Consider the following 23,832-nt stretch of genomic DNA (forward strand, 5'->3'; position numbering starts at 1 on the left):
CGTGGATCTGCGTGCTTGCTTGGGTCGCCGTGTTGCCAGGCCCCTCGCGGGCATGGGCCAGGGGTAGGTGCACCGTGAGGCATGGGCCCGCCAGCCTCTGGACTGTCACTCAGGGCCACGTCCCCATCTGCAGCTGGCCCAAAGCAGCTTACAGAGTTGTGGCCCAGGGTGGGGGTGGGGGTGGGGGTGGGGGGGTGAGCGTCCGTCTCTGATGGGGGACGTGCTTGTGTCGGGATGCCCCTCAACTGCTTCCAGAGGCTGCACCGAGCTGGGAGGAAGCCCGAGCGTGCTTCGAGACATCGTCTCCCTCTAGAGGCCTTGAGGCTGTGGCATGACCCTCGTGAGGGCTGGCAACCGTGGGCCATCCCTGGGGGCTGAATCTGTGGCGTGTTTCCCAAGTGCTGTGGACCAGGCTCTGCAGCTGCTGCGTGCTCCCCGGTCTGTGCACATCAGCCCCCGTGTGCTCCGGGGTCCGCGTGCAGTGGCCTGACGGCGAGTCCTTGGCCGATGTTCCTGTGGACACGAGCTCTTTCGGGGGACACGAGAGGAGAGCACTCGTGTCCCCGCCGGGAGGGAGGACGGCATTGCAGGGAGAAGTGGGGTCAAGCGAAGCAAGCAGGGGTTGGCGGGCGGCGCCAAGTTCCCTGCAGCTCGTGTCCCGGAGGCTGGCGGCGCTGTCTGCAGTTCTGGGAAGGGGTGGCGGCGCCTGTGCTGTGGGGTCACCTGCTTCATGCTTTGTCCCTACAGCGCCGGTTTCCTCACTCCTGTGCTCCACAGACCCTCCTCCCCACGCAACCTCAGATCCTCCTCCCTCACACCCTCCTCCCTCAGACTTGACTTCCTCACACTCTCCTCCCTCGGACCCTCCTCCTACATCGCCTCTGCTCTCCCAGGGGACCCGTCCACTTCCGCGGTTCCGGCAGAGCGGGCTGTGGATTCTGTCGGGGGAGCCTGGCACCCCGTGAGGCCTGCACCCCCCCCCATGTCCCCCAGGCCCTGCATGCTGGTGGCTGCGCCTTCATGCACCGACCCTGATCTGCGTCATGGGTCACAGCCTGAGAGCCTGCTGGAAAGCCCTCCCCCCGCCAGTGCCTCCCACTGGTCCCACCTGTGTTGGGGTCTCGGCGGCCCCTCATCCTGGTTTCTCGGGTGCCGCATCCGGTGTTGCGGGGCCGAGCCAGGGGAGGGCCGTCAGGGTGAAATCAGCGCTCGAGTCACACAGGGCTCCGTCATTCAGGAGATGGCATGAATGCGTGCGTTTATTCAGAGCACAGGTACAGACTTAAGTATGTTTCCACAGCCCACCCAAAAGAGAGGACGGGGGATGGGACGTGGGAAAGCGGATGGGACAATGAGCAGAGCCATGCACCGTTGGTCAGCCACCTGGTGACCCTTTCGGCATAATGCTATTGGTCGGAACGACCTGCTTTGATATAGCTTTGACATATCTGCAAAGATTGTGCTGTTCCTCATACATCATTTACAAATCGTTTACGAGGGTGCATTTTCCCCAAACCGAAACCTCCTGTACTGGGAAGCTGCCCAGCTTTGAGCAGGACAAAGGGGGAATGAGAAATCAAGCATGCTTTTACTTGGTCAGTAGGCAACGCTCGGGTCTCTGTGCTTTGAGACCAGTGACCGTGTGTTCCAGAGTGAGGGGCCAGGGCCGAGCCTGTGGGGTGTCAGGCCCAGGCCCTGAGGTGGGGATGGCAGGGGTGTCCCCAGGGAGGAGTGTGATTCCCCGTGAGGTCTGTCCCCAGGGCGCCCCCACGGGGCCTCCGTGGCCGGCAAGGGGGGCTGCAGATGCTCACCCCCCGTGTGCTTCCGCAGGTGAGAACATGTAGCGGGGCCCAGCCTCGTGACTCCGCGACCAGCCACCACCCTCGGCCACACCTTCACCATGTCCAAGAAAGGCCGAGGCCGGGGGGACAGGATGGAGGCCCTGGCTGCGCTTCAGGCTGCCAACGAGGAGCTGCGGGCCAAACTCACGGACATCCAGATCGAGCTGCAGCAGGAGAAGAGCAAGGTGGGCACCCGGCACAGCGGCCCTAGGGGCAGCTGGCCGCACTGGGCCCGGGAGCGGGCGGAGGTGATGTCTCTGTCACTGCTGCCCGGGGTCCCGGAGCTCCTCCCAACCAAAGTCATGGATGCAGGAACAGCCGCGGGCGGGTGACGTGGGGCTGCCCAGGACACAGGGGCAGCCGCAGGTGACGTGGGTCTGCCCGGGAGGGCGCGTTCTGCCCCTGCTGTGACCCCTCACCGTCCCTCCTGCTGCAAAGCCTCTTCCCTCCTAGTCTCACGTCTTGATGATGCCCCTCCAGGGGTGAGGGGAGTCCTGAGCAGAGTAGCTGCTTCCCACCTGCGGGTGCAGGTGTCAGTGTGGCCCCATCTGAGACGCAGGTATCCTTGGTCTTATCTGAGACGCGGGTGTCCGTGGCCCCGTCTGAGACGCGGGTGTCCGTGGCCCTGTCTGAGTTGTGGCTGTCACTGTGGCTCCATCCGAGAGGCAACTGAGGCTGCAGCTGGCTCAGCGCCCACAGCCACGGGGAGACTGGGCGGCTCCTGTGGTCAGGAAAGTCCCTCGGACCTGGTGTGGGCTCAGCAGGATGTCACCAGAGGTGGAGAAGCTCTGGGGGTCTCAGAGCTCCCTATGCTTGGCCTGAGTTGTCCTAAAGGCGAGTGTGCAGTGGACCTGCTGGACGGGGGTCATCAGCCTGCCCGTCTACCCTGACAGGGGACGCAGCAGTGTGGCCCGTGAAGTGTGGGGGAGACGTCCAGGAGAGACTGGACCAGGGAGTGGCTGCAGAGTGCCAGGCCCGAGCCAGGAGGAGCAACGGGCAGCAGTCAGGGCCGAGTGAAGAGCCACAAGGGAGGTCCCAGGACTGAGGGGCAGGGATGGCAGTGTGTGGTAGGGCCATGGAGCAGAGTCTCCACAGCCCTTTGGGGAAAGACAGAAAGCCAAGGCCTGATGGTGTGGGTGGGGGCCGGGTTCGCAGAGACCGGGCAGCCATGGAGACCCGGGCAACCCCCAGAGGCTCAGGCAGGTCACGGAGACTCAGTCAGGTCCCAGAGACCCGGGCAGGACCAGAGATCGGGGCAGGTCACAGAGACACAGGCAGGTCACAGAGACCCAGGCAGGTCACAGAAACCGGGACAGGCCCAGAGACCCGGGCAGGTCACAGACACTCGGCCAGGTCACAAGGACCAGAGACTGGGGCAGCTCCACACACTCGGGCTGGTGCATGGTGGGGGTCCTGGTGATTTGCCAGCAACTTCTGTCCTGAGCACTGTGGCGGGGGAGCTTGTGTTCTAGGCCCCACAGATGGGGTCCTGCAGGTGCTGTGGCCAGGCCACCCCAGTGAGTGGGGGCAGGACAGGAAGAGACCTGGGCCCCCTAGGTGGGAGGGGTGGGTTTGCCTATGGAGCAGTGCGGCTGCTGCCCAAGTCTCAGGGTCGTGCAGGTCACATGGGCCCAGGACACGACCCCCCTCCGCTGCACTCTGGAGGACAAGGAGCGGCCCTTGCCCAGCAGGGTGAGGCTGGGAGAAGCTGTGACACCCCGTCTGTCTCGGCCCACAGCCCCGGCCCACGGGTGCAGGGCTTGGAGTGGCAGCCCCGGGCAGAGTCCACCCGGGGCCCCGGAGAGGCTGGCGGAGTGGACGCCCCACCCGGGACCTCTGACGTGGGAAGGGTCGGAGTGCACACATGGCAGGTCGGGAGGTGCAGGTTGGCCAGGGTGGGGCCAGCAGCCCTGGCGCAGGGAGCCGCGGGGCCCTGACAGCCTCAGTGCCTGGAAGGGCAGGAGGGGATGGGCTGCAGGGGGCAGCACCAGGCTCAGCGGCCTGAGCACTGGCTTTTGGGCTCTCTGGGGGACTGGATGGGTGGGTCTGGGCAGACCTGGGTCCGGGCCCCCTCCTTGCGGCGTCACCTCCACGCCCGACAGGGTTCACGTGGCCGAGGTCAGGCCAGGGTCCGGGAGGAGAGGGAGGACGGGCTTTGAGGCACCCGCTCTGTGTGCGTGCCCGCCCGCCACCACATCGGGTCCCCGGAGCACTGCTGGGCGCGGCCCCCGAACGGTCCCAGGTCTAGAAAGACAGCGGCGATCTGAGACGCTCGCACGACACCCCGCCGTGGGGGCTGAAGCGGGGGCGGGGGGCAGGGCCCAGCCCGCTCTCCTCCGGGTGCCCCCTGGAGCAGGTGGCAGGGCCGCGTGGCTCCCGGGCGCGGCTCCTCGGCTCCTCCCGGGCGTCGCGGCGGCGTCCCGAGCCCGGCGCCCCCGTGTTGCAGGTGAGCCGCGTGGAGCGCGAGAAGAGCCAGGAGCTGCGGCAGGCGCGGGAGCACGAGCAGCACAGGAGCGCGGTCCTGCTCACGGAGCTCAAGAGCAAGCTGCACGAGGAGAAGGTGAAGGAGCTGCAGGCCGTGCGCGAGGCGCTGCTGCGGCAGCACGAGGCGGAGCTGCTGCGCGTCATCAAGATCAAGGACAACGAGAACCAGCGGCTGCAGGCGCTGCTGCAGGGCCTGCGCGACGGCGCCCCCGACAGGGCCAAGACGGCGCTGCTGTCCGAGGCCAAGGAGGAGGCCAAGCGCGGCTTCGAGGTGGAGAAGGTGAAGATGCAGCAGGAGATCTGCGAGCTGAAGGGCGCCAAGAGGCAGGTGGAGGAGGCGCTGACCGTGGCCATCCAGGCCGACCGGATCAAGGCCGCCGAGATGAGGAGCGTGTACCACCTGCACCAGGAGGAGATGTCGCGCATCAAGAAGGAGTGCGAGCGCGAGATCCGCAGGCTGGTACGTGCGTGCGGGCGCCGGGAGCACCCGCCCCGCGAGGCCGGGCGGGGCCGCCCTGCCCAGGGAGCCCCGTGGCTGCCGAGGCCCGGGTGCCCCTCGTGGAGGAGGCTCTGGCGGGCTCGGCGCTGGCAGCTTTGTCTGGGCTCCCCGGCGGCCAGGACCCGGGCCCTCGGCGCTGCGGGCACGGCTCCGGGAGGGGGCTCGGGTCCCCCGATGCCCTCGCGTCCAGAGCAGCTTCCTGGCGCGCGGCTCTGGGCTTGTGGAACTGCGGCTTCTCCCTGCACAGCCTTTCCTTGTCCACACGAGTGTGTGCGTGTTTGTGTGCGTGGCCGCTGGAGCCTGCATGAGCGCGTGGTGGTGTGGCGTGTCTCTTGGTGCTTGGTGCACATGTGGATGCGTGTGCGTAGGCCCGTGAGGACCCATGTGGGTGAGAGTGTGGTTTGTGGGTGTGTCCGTGTGTGCACGTATGTGGTGCGTGTGTGAGAGTATGCAAGCCTGAGTGTTCGGGCGTGGCGGGAAGCTGAAGTAGGCCGCCCGGAGCGTCACCCAGACTGAGGACACTGGCTTCGGAAAGCCCTGGAAAACTTTTCCTAGGCTGCTCTCAGCGGAGGGGGGGGGCGGGTGGGGCCGGGTCAACCAGGAGAGGCGGAGCATCACTCGGTGGGGGCGGAGCCTCACTTTATGGAGGTGGAGCCTCACTTAGTGGGGGCGGGGCCTCACTTTATGGGGTGGAGCCTCACTCGGTGGGGGCGGAGCCTCGCTTTGTAGGGTGGAGTCTCACTCAGCGGAGGGCGGAGCCTCACTTTATGGGGGTGGAGCCTCACTCGGTGGGGGCGGAGCCTCGCTTTGTAGGGTGGAGCCTCACTCAGTGGAGGGCGGAGCCTCAATTTATGGGGTGGAGCCTCACTTAGTGGGGGCGGAGCCTCACTCGGTGGGGGCGGAGCCTCACTTGAAGGGGGGGTTGGAGCTGCGTCAGTCAGAGGAGGTGGAGGCGGGTCAAGCAGGAGGCGGAGCCATGTCAGTGGGGGCGGAGCCTCAATTTACGGGGCGGAGCCTCACTGAGTGGGGGCAGGGCCTCGATGGGGGCAAGCCTCACTTTATGGGGTGGAGCCTCATTCGGTGGGGGCGGAGCCTCGCTTTGTAGGGTGGAGCCTCACTCAGTGGAGGGCGGAGCCTCACTTTATGGGGTGGAGCCTCAGTGGAGGGCGGAGCCTCAATTTATGGGGTGGAGCCTCACTCGGTGGGGGCGGAGCCTCACTTGAAGGGGGGTTGGAGCTGCGTCAGTCAGGGGAGGTGGAGGCGGGTCAAGCAGGAGGCAGAGCCACGTCAGTGGGGGCGGAGCCTCAATTTACGGGGCGGAGCCTCACTGAGTGGGGGCGGGGCCTCGATGGGGGCGAGCCTCACTTTATGGGGTGGAGCCTCGCTTAGTGGGGGCGGGGCTTCACTCGGCGGGGTGGAGCCTCATTCGGTGGGGGCGGAGCCTAACTTTAAGGGTGGGTGGAGCTACTTCAGTCAGGGGAGGGGGGGCGGGTCGAGCAGGAGGCGGAGCCACATCGGTGGGGGCGGAGCCTCACTAGATGGGGGCGGAGCTGCTCAGTCAGAGAGGCGGAGTGGGTGAGTTAGGGGAGGGGGAGGGGGCGCCTGTCAGGTCAGGGGAGGGGAGTCGAGTTGGGTCAGGGCTGGGGCAGCCGGGTCAGTCAGGGGAGGGGGAGGGGGAGCCCGGCAGTCTGTCAGTCGGGGCGGGGTCGCGCTCTCGGGGAGGGTCGCGGGGTGCCCGAGGCAGGAGCACGGGGCGGGGGGCGGGGGCGGGGGTCCGCCTCGCCTGCGGCCCCGTGCAGCGCCCCCCGCCGCCCCCCGTGCGGTCCCGGGCACCGCCAGTCCGGCCCCAAACCGAGACCAAAACAGCGAGCGAGCGGCTCGAGGGCTCCCCCTGACCCGACTTCTCGACGGCCGGCAGGGGCCGGACTCGGACTCGGCCCGCCTCGGCGTCCGCGCGTCCCTGCGGAGGGTCACGTGTGCGTGTGTCTGGGCGCATGCGCACGAGTCGCTCCAGGTTGCCTGCGTACGCGTCGATGAGTGTTTCCCGTGGATGCGTGCCCGTGTACATGTACACACCTGTGCATTAGTGCATGGATGCCCATGTGTGCCACCTGTGTGCTGTGTGTGCCTGCGTCGTGTATGGCTCTGTGCACGCCTGTGCACTATGTGCTTGTGTGTGCCTGATGTGCGCATGCCTGTGTGCCGTGTGCACGCCTGTGTGCTGTGCACTGTGTACACGCCTATGTGCCTGTGTGTACACCCGTGTGCTGTGCGTCTGTGAGCATGCCTGTGTGCACACCTGTGAGCTGTGTGTCTATGCACACCTCTGTGCTGTGTCTCTTGTGTGCAGGCCTGTGTGCTGTGCATCTGTGTGCATGTCTGTGAAAGCCTGTGTGCTGTGTGTCTGTGTGTGTGTCTGTACGCCTGTGTGCTGAGTACCTGTGTTTGTGCCTGTATGCTATGCATCTGTGTGCACACCTGTGTACACACCTGTGAGCTGTGCGTCTGTGCACATCTGTGTACTGTTTATCTGTGCAGGCCTGTGTGCTGTGCATCTGTGTGCATGTCTATGTGAACGCCTATGCGTCTGTGAGCAAGCCTGTGTGCACACCTGTGTGCTGTGCATCTGTGTGCACACCTGTTTACACACCTGTGAGCTGTGTGTCTATGCACACCTATGTGCTGTGTCTCTGTGTGCAGGCCTGTGTGCTGTGCATCTGGGTGCATGTCTGTGTGAACACCTGTGTGCTGTCTGTGTGCGCGTCTGTGTGTACGCCTGTGTGCTGTGTCTGTGTGTGTGCACCTGTGTGCTGTGCATCTGTGTGCACCCCTGTGTACACACCTGTGAGCTGTGCGTCTGTGCACACCTGTGTACTGTTTCTCTGTGCAGGCCTGGGTGCTGTGCATCTGTGTGCATGTCTATGTGAATGCCTGTGTGTCTGTGTGCGTGTCTATGTTTACGCCTGTGTGCTCTGTGTCTTGTGTGTGCCTGTGTGCTGTGTGCATGTCTGTACGCCTGTGTGCCAAGTGCTTGTGTGCCGTGTATCTGTGTGCATGTCTATGTGACCGCCTGTGTGCTGTCTGTGTGTGTCTATGTGTACGCCTGTGTGCTCTGTGTCTTGTGTGTGCCTGTGTGCTGTGTGCATGTCTGTACGCCTGTGTGCCAAGTGCTTGTGTGCCGTGTATCTGTGTGCATGTCTATGTGAACGCCTGTGTGCTGTCTGTGTGTGTCTATGTGTACGCCTGTGTGCTCTGTGTCTTGTGTGTGCCTGTGTGCTGTGTGCATGTCTGTACGCCTGTGTGCCAAGTGCTTGTGTGCCGTGTATCTGTGTGCATGTCTATGTGAACGCCTGTGTGCTGTCTGTGTGCGTGTCTGTGTACGCCTGTGTGCTGTGTGTCTGTGTGTGTGCCTGTGTGCTGTGTGTCTACTTGCGTGTCTATGTGTATGCCTGTGTGCTCTGTGTCTGCCTGTGTGCTGTGTGCATGTCTGTACGCCTGTGTGCTGAGTGCCTGTATGTGTGCCTGTGTGCTGTGTGTCTGTGTGCTGAGTGTCTGTGAGCACGCCGGTGTGCTGTGTGTCTGTGTGCGGTACGCATAGGCCCAGTGGCCTGTCTGCCCCAGCACACAGCTGTCCCGGTTGCCCCATCGTTCTCTTTCCAGGGGCTTGTTGGTCTGTCCCCAGCCGGTCCATCCCCGCCCGCTTCCAAGCTGTCCGTCTCCTGGTTTCTGTGGGAACAAGGCCCCACCCTGAGCTAGAGAAACTCCCTCTTGGCCCCCCAACTCCAGATAAGCTTCGAGGTCCCTTTTCTTGAATCAAAGTAGCTGGATTTTATTGGTGTCCAGGGAAAGGGTCAGAGACCGTGGCATTAGGGTTTTCCCACAAAGAGGACTCACTGGCTCTCGAGAGCCCAGAAGCCGCCACCACAGTGCAGCCGTCCCCGACTCCCGGAGCACTGTGGACCGACCAGGCCGACCTGTGAGTTGGCCTCAGACTCCACGGGACAAATGTGATAAGTCCAGACCCTTACCAGTTTGGGTTCCTGCCCAAGGAGCCAGGACTCCTGTGTCTTGCTGCAGCCTGCCTCAGTTTCCCCACAGAAGCTGTCCCCAGTGCTGACGGTGTGAGGTGTACAGACCTGTCAACCCACAGGTCCTTGGAGTCCGCCAACTCACCCCGGGGGTGGCAACCCTGTTGGCGCTCATCCTCTCCACCAGGGGGCGCTGTGTCGCCAGGCCTGCCCCGCATCCAGCCCTCACATCTTAACACGTTTGCCAAAAGCCACAGAATTGCAGCTCCGTTTAAGGTGATTTTGCTTTTCTGCAATTGAGACGTGATGAGTCAGCAATGGCTCGGCCCCTGCCCAGCGTGCAGGAGGCACCCAGGAGCCCCCCATCACACAGCTCCCGGGGGCCATGGAGCTGCAGCCACAGCACCGGGAGTGCTTCTGTGCTCAGTCTCCTCCCTCCAGCCAGGCCTCACCCGGGGAGAGGCAGAGGCAGGGGTGGGGATCCAGCGGTCCTCAGAGCAGGGGGGTGCTAGAGCCACACGCCCGCCCGGAGGATGCGGGGAGCTGGGGCTGGAGCTGCAGCCCGGAAGGAGTCTTGGCACACAGCCCCTGCGGGCCTCGGAGACAGGCTGCTGGCAGAGCGGGGGCAGAGCCCGGCGAGGGGCCCTTGTCTAGGGCTGCTGGCCCGGGGGACGCTCTTGCTCGCGGTGACTGTGTTCTGTTCTCCTTGTAGATGGAGGAGATAAGATTTAAGGACAGAGCAGTCTTTGTGCTGGAGAGAGAGTTAGGGGTACAAGCCGGGCACGCTCAGAGACTGCAGCTCCAAAAGGAGGCTTTGGATGAGCAGCTGTCCCAGGTCAAGGAGGCTGATCGGCACCTGGGCAGCCCCAGACGGGAACTTCCTCATGCAATCAGTGCAGGAGCCGCTGCCGAGCACCCGGGAAGCCCCGTAAGCACCCCGGCTGCGCCCCCACGCAGCCCCGCGCTCGGCTGCGCCCCCCACCCACAGCACTTCGGCTGTCCCCCCCACACAGCACCACAGCGTCTGAAGGCCAGGGCCCTCCTGCCCAGGCTGCCCGTGTCTGCAGCCCTCCCGGTGGACTGTGCCCCTCGGGGGCCGCCCGGGCTGGCCTGCAGGCAGGTGAGGTGCCCCGGGCAGCGGCCTCCTGGCCCTCAGCCTGGAACCCTGAGGCTGAGGTGCTTGCGGGTCCCTGTCCATCCTGGGCTGGGGCAGTCCAGCTGCCCCCCCCCCATCCAAGGCCTGGGGGCCCACGTGGCCACTGCCGACTTGGCACAGTTCCTGCCACCAGGCGCCTCCATCCTCTGCCCTCCACGGGCTGCCGGGATGGCTCGGGCTCGGCCGTTGGCCCCGCATGTAGAGTCGTCCTGGTGCTCGGGGGAACTGGGCTGTCTAAATTCGGGGGAGCCCCTGCAGATCTTCCTGGGTCTGCAGCCTCTCCTGCACCTGTTGAATGAGGAAGCGCCCCAGGCCCCCAGAGCTCAGGGCACAGCAGAGCCGGCCCTAGACAGACGTTCTGAGAGAGGAAACCCCCTTGCTGGCCCAGCAGAGCTCAGCCCAGCCAAGCGCCCGCTCTCTCCACCACTTCTGAGTGCCCGCAGGGCTGCGCAGAGCCCCTTAGAAGCCCAGTGCAAGGCAGCACGCTCGAGGGGGACCCAGGGCCTGGCACCCTCAGGACACACAAGCCGCAGTAGCACACGGTGCTGGTGCCCGCCCCTCCCCACCGCTCTCCCTCGCTCTGTCCCTCTTCCCGCCCGTGTGCCGGGCAGCCGCCGTGGGCTCCAGGCCGAGTCGGACCAGGGAGGGGCGTGCGCTGCCCTCGGGCCCGGGCCTTCCGGCGCGGCTGTGCTGTCCGCCCTGCGGTGTTGCAGTTGATGTTTGTTGTAGGAACAGCAGCTGGACGAGAAGGATGCTCGTCGCTTTCAACTCAAAATTGCTGAGCTCAGCGCCATCATCCGCAAGCTCGAGGACCGCAACGCTCTGCTGTCCGAGGAGAGGAACGAGCTGGTGAGTGGCCCTGGGCAGCCGGCATGGAGGGACTGTGACCAGAGCCCGGCCCCACCCCCAGCGCCCACTGACAGAACCCCGCGGGGGGTGTGGCCCTGCTCGGCTCCCTGGTGCTGGGCTGTGTGGCCGTCCAGCTGGCGTGGCCGTCAGCCCCCAGCCTGAGAGCCAGGGAGTCCCCGGCGCCACTTCTAGGAGCTCCCTCGGCCCCCGTCCCCGTCCCCATCCCCGTTCCCATCCCCATCCCCGTCCCCATCCCCGTCCCCGTCCTGGTCCCTGAGCCTGCTCTCACCCCAGCTGAAGCGCCTGCGAGAGGCCGAGAGCCAGTACAAGCCACTGCTGGACAAGAACAAGCGCCTGAGCCGCAAGAGCGAGGAGCTGGCCCACACCCTGCGGCGCCTGCAGAGCAAACTCAAGCTCATCACGCAGGAGAACCTGGAGATGGTGAGCCTCGCCCGGGAGGGAGGGACCGCGGGCCGACGGCGGCAGGACCCGAGCCCGGGCGCTGCTCAGGGGCCTCGGGGAACGGAGCGAGGGGTGGGCAGGTGGGCGGGGCGCCCCACCTCCCAGGACCCCGTGTAGGAGGAAAAGGGACGGCCACTCCCACATCTGCACAGCGGAGGGCAGGGGCCTGGGGCGGCCCGGGGGCTGGGATGGTTGCAGCGTCCCTAGGGTAGGGGCAGGGGCCGGGCACTGCCCGCCCCCTGCGCAGGTCTGCCCCCGGGTGAGTGCGGGCCCCGTGACGCCCCGTGTGTTGCAGAGGCAGCGGGCGGGCTCCGTGCGCAGACCCAGCTCCCTCAACGACCTGGAGAGGAGCCGGGAGGAGCAGGAGGCCGACTTCCTGCGGCTGCAGCTGCTGGAGCAGCAGCACCTCATCGATGAGCTCTCCAAGGTGCTGAACCGGGTCTGGGCCTCCCGCCCCGTGCCTGACTACCACAGGGGTCCCCGGACATCCCCACGGCAGGAAGGGAGGGGGCCCAGACCCCTCCCTGGTCCCTGCCCTCTCCAGCCACTGCGGGGATTGGCTTCCGGGCCAGTGGGGGTCTGGGGCCCCCGCTGGATCAAGGGACCCCTCGGGTGAAGTCAGCGCCTTCCTCCAACTGGCTCTTTTCTAGACCCTGGAGACCACCGGCTTCGTGAAGACTGTCCTGGTGAGTGTCTGCTGCCCCCTGACTCGGGGCCCCCATCCGGACTCTCTCCCACCCTCCAAACTCTCCTCCCCCCCAAGCTGCCTCCCACCCCAAACTCTGTCTCCCCAAACTCTGTTCCCCCTACCATACTCTCTCCCCACCCCTCGCTATCTCCCCCTCCCTCCAACTCTCCCTGTGCCCCAAAACTCTCCCATCCTGCAAATCCTCCCCATCCTCCCCAACTCTCTCATGTGCCCCAAGCTCTCCCCTTACCCCTAAACATTTTTGTCCCCTGAACGCTCCCCATCCCCCACTCTTTCCCCATCCCCCATCCTCTCCCACCCCCCACCCTCTCCCCACCCTTGAACACCCAGCAGACTGTGGCTGGCCGGGGCTGGGTGGTGGTGATGCCACTGTCTCTTAGGGGAGGTTCCAGCAATTCGGTAGATTTCTCACTCATCTTGGTGCTGTCCATGGGCACCGCATCCAGCTGGTGGTGCCCACGGAGCCTGACCCCTGACCCCTCTGACCCCCCTTGGGGCAACACCAGTCCCCTCCTCAGGCCCGTGGCTCACTCCCATGGGGTCTCTGCATGACCACACTGGAGAGAAGTGGGGCTCGGGGGAAGCTCGTCCCCAAGTGGTCCTAGCCCAGGGGCACCCTCGAGCCCGGCCTCCAGAAGAAAGTGGGGGTCTTCAGCAGGGGCGGTTCAAGTCCATAGCCTTTGAGCTTGTCTACGTAAGGAATGTCAGGGACTCATTCCCAACCCAGCACCTCAGCCCCACCCGGCCACCCACACCAGGCCCCCAAACTCCCCGTCTGCTTGTTGCAGGAGCGTGAAAAGCTGTTGAGGTTCCGGAAACAGAGAAAGAAAATGGCCAAGCTCCCCAAGGTGGGTGCGGGTAGCTGGGCCCCCGGGACTGCAGGTGGGTCCCGAGTCAGTGCTGGTCGCTCAGGCTCTGGGAAGAGCCTCGGCCCACCTGGCTGCACTGTATGCCCCGGATCCCGTGTGCCCCGGACCCCATGTGCCCCGGATCCCCTGTGCCCTGGACCCCTGTGCCCAGACCCCCTGTGCACCAACCCCGTGTGCCCCAGACCCCATGTGCCCATACCTCGTGTGCTCGGACCACTTGGTGTGAGATTACTGGGGATGTGGTTTCTGTGCCTCACAGTCTGGAGGATGTGGCCACGCCAATGTGAGTCCCCCCAGGCCCTGCAGGACTGGTGTCTCTGGCCCAGCACTGTCCAGGCACAGCTGTGAGGGAGAGGGTGCATCCGGTCATAGATGTCAGGGACGGAGCCTTCGAGCTCCATCGAGGACTCAGGACAGTCCACTCAGCCCAGCACCCTGGGCTCCTCTGCGTGTCTGATCCATGGTGGTGCCCTCAGCGGGGGCTGTGGGTGCAGAGTGGGGGGCAGGAGGGCAGAAGAGGGGTCAGGGGAGCAGGGGCATCCCTGCTTCCTCAGAGCTGGGAAGGGCCTGTGGGGTGACCCTCGGTGATTCTAGAGCTCCATGTCCAGGCCAGGGACATTCTCCACAAGCTCTTCAGTAGGGAGGTGGCAGGGGCATTGGAGTGGCTGGACAGAATGAGTAGTGGGCAGTGATGGACAGTGACGGGCAGTAATGGACAATTACGACCATCTGATGGACAGTAATAGGCAATGGTGGATAGTGACGGACAGTGGTGGTCTGTGGTGGGCAGTGATGGGCAAAGGTGGGCAGTGAGGGACAATGATGGCAGTGGTGGATAGTGATGGCATTTGTGGGCAGTAATGGGCAGTGATAGTGACGGGCAGTGGTGGGCAGTGATGAACTGTGGTGGGTAGTGGTGGATTGTAATGGGCGATGGTACCAGATCCCCAGAACCGATGGTGCCCATGGGAGCCCAGAGCCAGGTGCTGGGGGTGGGGGCGTCAGGATGAGGAGGGGGGTGGGGCAGAGGGGGCCCTGGCAGGGGCTGCCCATGGAGAACTTGTGTGTCCGGGACTGAAGGCCTCGGTGCCGTGGTCACGGGGGTGCTCTGGGATGTTCCCCAGGCTGCAGCTGGTGTCTGCTGCCTCTCTCGGGGGTGGGGGGAGCGCTCCTCGGTGGTGCAGCCCACCCTCCCCCTGTGCTCTTGCAGAGGCAGGATGAGGGCCCGGGGAAGCCTACGGGCTGAGGGAGAGTGGAGTCGAGGCCTGGGGCCTGTGCCAAGGACCCCGGCCTGGGCAGATCATGTGACAGGACTCTGGTCGCAGCCCGTGGTGGTGGAGACCTTCTTCGGATACGACGAAGAGGGGTCCCTGGACTCGGACGGCTCTTCCGTGTCCTACCAAACGGACAGGACGGACCAGACCCCGTGCACCCCCGACGATGACCTGGAGGAGGTGACTTCCTGCCGGGGCGGGGCGGGGTCTTTCTCCACAGCCAGGAGGGATCCTCCGTGGCCTCGCTCAGCTCTGGCCGGGGGTCGTGGGGAGGGTGATCTGGGCCCTGACTGGGCTGGATCAGTGGACTGGAGGGCTTCCTGGAAGCAGGTGGGGAGGAGGAGCAGCCCGCCACCGGGCCCACTGCCCTGCCCTTGCCTGCGGCACTGGGGTCTGGGCCTGGGGAGGACTGGAGGCCCAGGCGGGCCTGGCCTGGGCTGCCCCATCCACGGCATGATGGGGGCAGGCGCCATTCCCTTGTGGTGTGTGCTGTGTGGCGTGTGCCCTTATGTGGTATATGTCATGTGGCATGTGGCATGTGCTGTGTGGCGTGTGCAGGAGCACTGACACGTGGGCTCTGCAGGGCATGGCCAGGGAGGAGACGGAGCTGCGGTTCCGGCAGCTGACCATGGAGTACCAGGCGCTTCAGCGTGCCTACGCCCTACTGCAGGAGCAGGTCGGAGGGTCGCTGGACGCAGAGCGAGAAGTTAAGGTCCACGGAGCTTCTACTCTGCCGCCTTCTGTCCTCCTGCCCCCGGGCCGGCCCTGGTTCCAGCCCCCGTCCTTGGGGGGCCTTGCTGGGGTGGGGGGGCAGCAGCCCTGGGGAGCTTCGGCCACTCCTGTCCCCTCTTCAGAGGGACCTGCCCACCTCTGGGCCATGTCTCCCGGGAGCTGGGGTCGCGGTGTCTGGCCCAGAGGGGTCCCGGGCAGGCAGGCAGCGGGAAAGATCAGTGAGGAGCACAGACCCAGCCCTCCTCAGAGGCTCCCACGCGGTTCAGGCCTGGCGCCCCCCCCCTTTTGAAGGACAAAACCGCTCAGCACCCCCAGAGTCTGGAAAGCACCCTCGCTGCACCCCTCAGTCTAGTCCTGTGAGCTGCTGACTCTGGAAGGATTATTCTAGATGCAGGCCGGCAGCAGTGCTGAGAAGGGGCGTGGGGCCAGGGCTCCCCGCCGGACACAGCCGGCCTGCAACTGGGGGTGGGGCCTGGAGGGCCAGCGCTCGGACCCCTGCCCGGGCCGCCCTGTCCTCATGCCGCTGCTGGTGGAGGAACGGGCCGTGCTGTCGTCCACAGACCCGAGAGCAGCTGCAGGACGAGGTGCAGAGGGCGCAGACGCGGATCGAGGACCTGGAGCGGACGCTGGCTGAGCGCGGGCAGGTACGCCCGCGGGGGGCCGGGGGGCACCCACATCCCGGGAGGTTTTGGAGCAGAAAGCTTCTGCGGGGTCAGGAGACTGTCTGGGCCTGAGAGTGTGGCCCCCAGGAGCCTCCGACGACAGGCTCACGTGAGCTCAGCGGCTCCTGGGTGACCCCTGGGAGCAGGCAGGACCTGGGTGTGGCCCTCAGCCCTTCTGAGCCGAGCAGGGGCCAGCTCCTGACAGCACCCGCTGCGGAGCTGCTCTGCGCCCACACGCCTGCCCCTTCCTTCCTCAGGACATGAAGTGGATCGAGGAGAAACAAGCTCTGTACCGCAGGAACCAGGAGCTGGTGGAGAAGGTGGGTCCTGCCCAGCACCTGGTTCTGGCTGGAGCCGCCTTCTCTGCCCCCCGCCCCAGGGCTGTGGTCACTCTTACTGCCCTGGACTCTGCCCTGCCTCGCCCGGTAGAAGCCCCTCTCTGGCCAGGGGCACACTCCAGCGCCCTGCAGGACAGCGGCTCAGCGGGCCCCAGGGGATGCGGGTTTTCGCTCTGACAAGCCCTGATCCGTGGGCTTGACCTGCACTGCCAACGTCGCCCGAGGGCCGGGAACTCTGGCTGTGGGCACAGGAGGCTCTCTGGAAACGCCGGTCGCACAGGAGATGGTCAGAAGGGCCACCCTGCCAAGCCGTCCCACTGCCTGTCTGCGGCCCCGTCCCTGAGCTCAGCCCCTGCTTCATACAGGCGCCGCGAGTGACCGGGCTGAGGGCTGGGCCCGGAACCAGGGGGGCCCAGGTGCTGCTGGGAATCCGCAGGCAGGAAGCCCGTGGGGCACAGCTTCCCGGGGGCCCGTGATGGCCGCTCCTGCCCACCCCGCCCCAGTGTCTCAGCCGTCAGACTCACGTGGGTGAGGGCTCTGGCCGCGTGGTCAGCCCAGTGTCCCTCTGTGCAGGTCAGGCAGATGCAGGTGGAGGAGGCGCGGCTGCAGCACGAGGTCCAGGACGCAAAGGATCAGAACGAGCTGCTGGAGTTCCGCGTGCTGGAGCTCGAGGTGCGAGGCGGGTGCCGGGCGTGCAGGGTGGGGGGGGGGGGGTGCCGCGGCCGGACAGAGCAGTGGCCTGAGCTGCCAGCGGGCTTCATGGAGCTGCCTGTAGAGGCGGGTGGGCTGCAGGCGGCGGTCACCAGCCTCGACTCTGTCTCAGGAAAGGGAGAGGAAGTCCCCCGCCATCACCTTCCACCACACGCCCTTCGCGGAAGGGAAGAGCCCCCTGCAGTCCTACTGTGAGGCCGAAGGCGTGACGGTGAGCCTGGCCCTGCCCCACCCCGCCCGCCCCTGCTCCCTGCAAAGCCTCCCTGGTGGACACTCAGGCATCCCTCACCTCCTTCCCCCAGGACATTGTGGTCAGCGAGCTGATGAAGAAGCTGGACATTTTGGGGGACAACGCCGTAAGTGTAGGTCGCTCTCCTGATTTGTATGCCCCCGCCCCCTGCCCCGGCCCCCGGGCCCCTGGGACCCCGTTGCTGCAGTCACACACACACACACACACACACACGCACACACCTTGACTCAGCTGCCAGGAAGGGCCCTGGCACATAGGGGGAAATTCTGCTCTTCTGTTCTGGTGCCCACCCAGGGCCCCAGCCCCGGAATGATGAGCTGAGGGCCCAGCTCTGTGGGGGAGCACAGAGATCAGGCAGCTCTGGGGAGTACGGGGATCAGGCAGCTGTGGGAGAGCACAGGGCTCTGGTCCCAGAGTATGGGTGGGCTGAGCTGCTCCATTTGGATCATGGGCTACAGGCTGCAAGAGCTGTTGCTGGGACCTACTCACCCTTTGAGCTCTTTGATTCTCGAGCGCCTGAAGCACCTGAGACCTTCCGGGAGGTCCTGGCTCTGGTTTCAGGGAGGTGGAGCCCATCAAACAGCCCCTGGATTCTGTTGAGGGCTAACTTCGATCCTGTCTCAGCTCCTTGAATACTGCCCACCACGGGCAACGGAAAGCCCTCACGCGTCACCCCCTGCCCACTCTCTGCTTCCTCCCCCTCCCTGCCCTGCTCCCCCCATCCCGTCCTGTCCGTCCCCCTCCCCGTCCATCCCCTTCCTCCCCTTCCTCCTCCATCTCCCTCCTCGTCCGTCCCCCTTCTCGTCCATCATCCTTGCTCACCCGCATCCTCTCTCCACCCGGGTCTGAGGAGTCCGGCCCCTCTGAGGATGCCGACCAAGCCCCAGACAAGACCTCCCTGCCCAGATCGACCCTGGGTGGACTAGGCCTGAATGAGGCACATGTCGCGGCAAAGCCATCCGCAGTACGCCCACGCAGCAGAATTGTGCCACCATGCCATGCACGAGTGACATTCGGCAAGGAGCCTGCTTCCAGCCACACTGTGGTCAGGGGCAGCGAGGGAGCTTTGATCGCTGGCTAGTGTGGCCCACTGTGGCTTCCCGAGTAGGGACAGTGAGGTCAGAGGGAGCAGCACTAGTTTGTAACTGTTGCTCCTCTTGCCGCGTGCCAATCAACCCCAACAAAGATGCCGAATCTCCCACCACACCCACCTACACCTGCCCACACCTGCCATAAACCTGTCCACATACACCTGCCCACTCCCACGCACACCTGCCCACTCCCACACACACCAGCCCACACCCACATACACTTGCCCGCACTTACCAAGCACATGGCCCACACCCGCCAAGCACTAATCGTACTCCTCACCGAACACTGGCAGATGCCCAGCAAAGACTGTCCAGACGTCTTACCATATACCCACAGGCCACCCACAATATATCCACAACATGGTCCAACAAACACTGACCTCGCAATTTATTATGTGCCCACTGTGAACCCACCACGTACCCCCAACACTGACCCCGTCCTCAGCGTGCGCCCCACCAGGCACCTCCTTCACCCGCCGTGTGCCCTCCTGCCTCCGCACTGCACCCCACCACGCCCCGCCCGGCCTCCACCCGACTCGGCCTCTGCTCCGCTTACAGAGCCTGAACAATGACGAGCAGGTGGTCATCATCCAAGCCAGGACAGTGCTGACCTTGGCTGAGAAGGTAGAGGGCTGTGGGGGCCTTGAAGAGGGGCACAGGCCTGCCTCCAGCGGGAGTGGGGTCCTGGCTGGGCCTGGGGGACGGGCCCTCCCTAAGGCTGTGCCACCTGCTTTTGTGTCCTGCCCAGTGGCTGCAGCAGATCGAGGAGGCAGAGGCTGCCCTGCAGCAGAGGATGGGCGACCTGGAGACGGAGAAGGTGGGCGGCGGGCAGCGGGTGGCAGCGGCCAGGGGCAGGGGCAGTCTGCCCGAGGCCCACACAGTCCCCGTGTCCCAGGAGCTGTTCAGTAAACAGAAGGGCTACCTGGACGAGGAACTGGACTTCCGGAAGCAGTCCCTGGACCAGGCTCACAAGGTGAGCGCAGCCGTGCAGCCCAGGAATCTGCCTCTGTCCCCGCGGCCACCGGCTCAGCAGGGCACTCGTGGTCCCAAGTGGCCAGGGAAGCGGGCAGTGGCCCTGAAGCACATCTCGAGCGCCGGGTGGGGCTGCGGGCTGCTCCGTGCCCAGCTCGCCTGTTGGATAGCGGTGCCCCCCCACTGGGGGGGGGGAACGGCCAGGAGCGGGAGGGGGTCCTCCGGCCTCTCAGACCCATGAGTCATGTGACAGGGTGGCTGGACAGTAACCGTGATCCGGGCCATGCACCGGGCACCCCCTGGGGTGGGGCAGGCGGGGGCAGGACACAGGCCCCCACAACCACCCTGGGGCATAGTCCCTCCGGAAGCCCTGCCCCCGTCGGCACAGAATGACCTGCTCCAGCCACCCAGTACAGCAATGGGTGGTCAGCCCTAGGGAACCAGACCTGCCCGCTGCCGTGCCCACAGCACCCACTGTGCCCTCTGACCGTGGCCCTGACCTCGGGGCTCCTCCTGGGTCTTTCATGAGGAGTGAGAGGTTGAGGCGGACATAGCCAGTGAGAGGACGCGGGGGGGGGGGGGGCTGAGGGGCCATCCTGGGCATCAGGGTGGCAGATGCCCGCTCCCAGTGCTCCCCTGAGAGTGCTCACTCCCCATGCTCCCTGAGGGTGCCCGCTCCCAGCCAGGCTGAGTCGGTATCGTTTCAGCCGCTTCCTGCTGCAGGCCGAGCATGGCTGCTGCTCTGTCCACTCTGTCCGGGGCTCACAGGGGCCCAGGGTGCGGTATGTCCTCAGATACAGGGCGTCCGGCCAGGAGGCCTGTACATTGGTGACCACATGGACGGTGTCTGAGTCCAGGGCTCCCTGCCATGCCCCAGCAGGGGCCACAGAGCAGCGGGGCTGGGCAGGCTGCCACTCTGTGCAGGCAGGCCCTGCCATCAGGGCAGCGGGCAGGCGGGGTCAGTGCGTGTCCCGGCGCGGGGAGGGTGTTGGGAATGGAATAGGGCGGTGAGGACCGAGTGTGGTGTCGGGCCTGCTGGTGGTGACAACAACAATGCCAGTGAGAGGCGGTGAGGGGTGGTGGGGGCGCGGTGAGGACAGTGGTGGGGAGGGTGGCCCTAGTGACTGACGGCGGTGACGAGGCTAGTGAAGGGTTGGTGGTGGCGTTGGTGGCTGTGATAGCCGAGGGGAGGCCGAGGGGTCACAGTGGGACACATCCCTTGCAAGACCACTTCCTGTGAAGTCACTCAGGACAGCCCGTGGCAGGACCTTGTGCCCTGCTTCGGCCTCTCGCTACGTGGCCTGCAGCCCTGTCCAGCACAGTGCTGGCACCTGCCGCCCCGAGGGGCGTGGAGTGGGAGCAGTCTAGGGGACAGGCCCCGACCCAATAGCCCTCCCGAGCCAGGCACGGCCTCCTGAGGTCACTGCTGGCCACAGGAGGGGTTTGGAGAGGCAGGTCTGCAGGGCGGGAGGTGGGTGGGAGACGCAGGGCCTGGCGGGCAGGTGTGTGTGGCTGCCGCTGGCTCTCCTACGAGCCCTGCTGCCTGCAGGGGCCTCGGTGAGGGCAGGCTCATGGGGTGGACGTGGTGCACCTGCCCCCGGGCTGGGATCTGTGCGGGCCTGGCAGGAAGACGGGGCTCGTGGGCAGAGCCAGGGCTGGGCAGTGGCATGGGAGGGGGAAAGGGTCTGTCACGGCGGGCAGGGCAGCCAGGGAGGAGTGTGTCGGGACAGCTGTGTGGGGTCTTCCCGAGGGACCCTCTGGGTGGGGGCTGAGGGCACGGGAGTCCCGGACGGACTGGACTCCGTTCCCTGGTGCCGCCTGTGCCCACTGCTGGTGAGAGGCCCTGCTGTGTGGGCAGCGAGTGGCCTTGCAGAGCCCTGCTCGGGGTGGGGGGGTGCCAGGCCCGGGCACAGCTACAAGAGTGCAGCTGCTCAAGGCCCGCACTGCCCCTGAGACTCAAGGCTGCGGTGGAGGCCTGGCCCGACCCCAGCCCACCCCACTGGCCTCTCTCTGAGCGGTCTCTAAGCCCCTCCTGCCCTGCCCTGCTTCCTGCACTGGGGCCTCCTTCCCAGCAAGCTTGCTGCTGGGGGGGCCGACCCCGCCCACGGCACTGGGGGGGCAGGACAGAGGGTCCTGCCAGGAGACGGAGGGCCAAGGACTGAGCCCCGGAGGGCGACGGCCTGGCCTCGGGGGCAGCTGGTCGTGTCTCCGGGGCTCTGCGGTGGGCAGTGGCGGGGGGAGGCCTGACGGTCCCTTCCCCGCAGCACATCCTGGAGCTGGAGGCCATGCTGTACGACGCCCTGCAGCAGGAGGCCGGGGCCAAAGTGGCCGGGCTGCTGACGGACAGCGAGCGGGAGGAGCTCCGGGTGGCCGTGGAGCAGTGGAAGCGCCAGGTCATGAGTGAGCTGCGAGAGCGGGACGCGCAGATCCTGCGGGAGCGCATGGAGACGCTGCAGGGGGCGCAGCAGGTGGGGGCCGAGACCCCGCAGGGGGCACGGGGGGGCAGAGACCCCGCGGGGGGGCACAGGTACGGGGGCACTGCCAGGGACACAGGTGTGTGGTGAAGACGGGGGTGGGAGGCCGGCAGGGGCTCGGGGGCTGAGGGAGCCCGCGGCGCTTCTGCGGGGACTGTCCCCCTCATGCTCCTGCCACTGGCCACGGCTGGAGCCCAGGGGAGGCCGAGCGCGACTCCCTGGAAGGCCGTGGCGGGCCCGGGAGCCTGGGCGTCTGGGCCTGTGCGCCCCCACGCCCCGGTGACGGACGGCCCTTCACCCGCAGAGGGTCAAGGAGCTCGAGGAGCGGCTGGAGGCCCAGAAGAGGCAGCTGAAGGAGCTGGAGGAGAAGGTAGTGCGAGAGCGGGCTCGGGGGCCTCCGGGAGGGCTCGGAGGCCGGGGGGGGAGCAGCGTCGGCAGAAAAGACGGGCCCCGGTGTGGGCACAGCCAGCGGGGGCAGCGTCCCTGTTACACATGTGCCACCTCGCAGGGACAGTCCCGCCTGCACATAGTAGGGACGGTCATGCCTGCACACGCCAGGCCGGCCCGCGTGAAGAGCCCGGACGAGGAGGGTGCCCGGCTCCCGTGCTCTAGCCCTGGCTCCTCCTGGCTCCCGCCTGATTCCTCCTGGTTTCTCCTGGTTCCCTCCTGGTTCCCGCCTGGCTCCTGCCTCGGGCCTGCCCTGATCTGGCCTTGGTTCAGCCCGGGTTCGGTCCTGGTTGTGCCCCTCTCCTGCTCCAGCCCTCAGGGCATCGCTTCCTGGTTTCGGCAGATGTGGCTGGTAGGTGCGGTCACCTGTGGCTCTTTTCCCGGGCCTGTGCAGGTGCTGGTGGCAGGTGCACTGTCCCTTCCCCAGTCCGGGGACTCAGGGCCTGGTTCTCTCTCGGGCTTCGCTTGGCCTCAGGCGGTGTTCATGCCCGTGGACAGTGGCCCCGCCTGCACCCCACCCCGCTGCCTCTGGTCTGGCCAGAGGATCCCCGAGCTGCCTTCCCCAGCCCCTGCCCGCCTGCCCTTGCCCGTCTCTCTGGACACTGAACTGTCACCGTCTGTCCACGACACTGACTCACCCAGGGGCCACATGTGATCACCCCGAGACCCAACAGTGCCCAGCACCAATCTGGGGCCAGAGATAGGGCACCTGTAGAGGAGAGGCTGGTTCCGGGTGCCCAGCAGCACTGACCCAGGCCGTGCCAGCTCAGCTGTGTCCAGGCGCTTGTCCCCAGCCCCTCAAGGGACCGGCTGAGGTACTGTCCCTATGAGGGTCCATGACTGTGCCACAGCCACGTGGCAGGTCCCACAGAGGAGCCAGCCCCCGGAGACTCCCCTACCCTGTGGAGCCCGTATGGCCCTCGAGTGGCCGCAAGGTCCCCAGAGCAGGGATGCCCGGCTGGTGGCACACGGCCCCTGCTTGGGACCTGGGCCCACCTTAGCCTGCGCCCTCTCAGGCAGCCTTCTGAGCTCACCCAACATGCTCTTCTCTCTCCCTCCCTCTCTCCCTCTGCCCTTCCCCCTCCCTCTGTCCTCCCTCTCCTCCCTCCTTCTCTCTCCCTCTTTCGCTCTCTCTCTTTCTCTCTTTCTCTTTCTTTCTCCATCTCTCTCCCTCTCCCTCCCTCCCTCTCTCTCTCTCCCTCTCTCCCGACTCCACCCCGCCCCTTTAGTTTCTGTTTCTGTTCTTGTTTTTCTCCTTAGCTTTCATTCTCTGGTCTTAAGGATCCTGGACACTCTGTGTGGTGAGTAACTTTCAGTCCTGGCAAGCGCCCGAGTGACCGGGGCTTGGGGGCAACACTCGGCTCAGGCGGCTCCCGCCCACCCCCGGCTGTCTCACCCTGAAGGGGCTCCTGTGAGGTCCTTGTGCCCTCCTCGCCCCTCCCCGGAGGCCGAGCACACGCCCCACCCAGCAGCCCCTCACCTGGCCTGTGTGTCTGCTTCCAGCCCCCCGGAGCCTGACCCCTTCCCTCCGGCGGCCGGATGAGCCTCCCCTCTCCCCCGAAGAACCAGGAAGACGTGGCGTCTGCAGACACCCCACCCGCCGTCACGAAGAGAGGAGGGGTCTCTGGTGGGGCCCCCCGTTGGGGTGAGCCTGTTTGGGCTCTGCTGTCCGGGCTCCCCCAGAGAGGGCGCGCAGCCGCTGGCCCTGGGCCCTGGGGTGCAGCCCCCAGCCTGGCGCAGGTTCCCCGTGGACAGGAACAGCGCCTGCCCGCACCTCCCACTCCCCAAGGCCCAGGAAGCTTCCAGAAACATCGCAGGCGACCCACAGTGACAGAGGGGGTGCTGGCCATCCTCGGGGTGCCCTGCCCCTGCACAGTCCCCTCTCTGCCGGCCTGCACACACAAGGGCCCACGGTGACCTCAGTGCGGATGGACAGCTGGGACCCGGGGCCACTCCCACACTCGGTCCCGACACGGGCCCAGTC

The 23,832-nt window shown here is 66.0% G+C and overlaps 2 protein-coding genes across 16 annotated transcripts in view; one reads left to right on the forward strand and one right to left on the reverse strand.

The window, feature by feature from the left end:
- Nucleotides 1-23,832, reverse strand: part of BNIP3 (BCL2 interacting protein 3) — a 46,886-nt gene that overhangs the window by 22,888 nt on the left and 166 nt on the right. The gene's annotated exons all lie outside the window — the stretch shown is intronic.
- On the forward strand, nucleotides 1,901-23,485 carry JAKMIP3 (Janus kinase and microtubule interacting protein 3). 15 transcript variants are annotated; one of them, XM_056106726.1, is made up of 22 exons: nucleotides 1,901-2,026; nucleotides 4,288-4,785; nucleotides 9,565-9,780; nucleotides 10,738-10,857; nucleotides 11,152-11,298; nucleotides 11,615-11,746; nucleotides 11,970-12,005; nucleotides 12,817-12,876; nucleotides 14,223-14,351; nucleotides 14,755-14,883; nucleotides 15,464-15,547; nucleotides 15,823-15,885; nucleotides 16,477-16,575; nucleotides 16,727-16,825; nucleotides 16,917-16,976; nucleotides 18,514-18,579; nucleotides 18,704-18,772; nucleotides 18,851-18,928; nucleotides 21,192-21,395; nucleotides 21,706-21,771; nucleotides 23,078-23,149; nucleotides 23,352-23,485. In XM_056106726.1, exons 1-21 carry the CDS (start codon nucleotides 1,901-1,903, stop codon nucleotides 23,126-23,128), a joined length of 2,532 nt encoding a protein of 843 aa, XP_055962701.1. In that variant the 3' UTR covers nucleotides 23,129-23,149; nucleotides 23,352-23,485. The 15 variants fall into 15 exon arrangements, with proteins under 15 accessions (XP_055962701.1, XP_055962696.1, XP_055962702.1 ...); XM_056106721.1 differs by having other exon boundaries at nucleotides 23,109-23,149; XM_056106727.1 differs by having other exon boundaries at nucleotides 16,917-16,970.

The sequence above is a fragment of the Sorex fumeus genome, unplaced genomic scaffold (assembly GCF_029834395.1).
Source record: "Sorex fumeus unplaced genomic scaffold, SorFum_2.1 ptg000142l, whole genome shotgun sequence".
Taxonomy (NCBI): Eukaryota; Metazoa; Chordata; class Mammalia; order Eulipotyphla; family Soricidae; genus Sorex; species Sorex fumeus.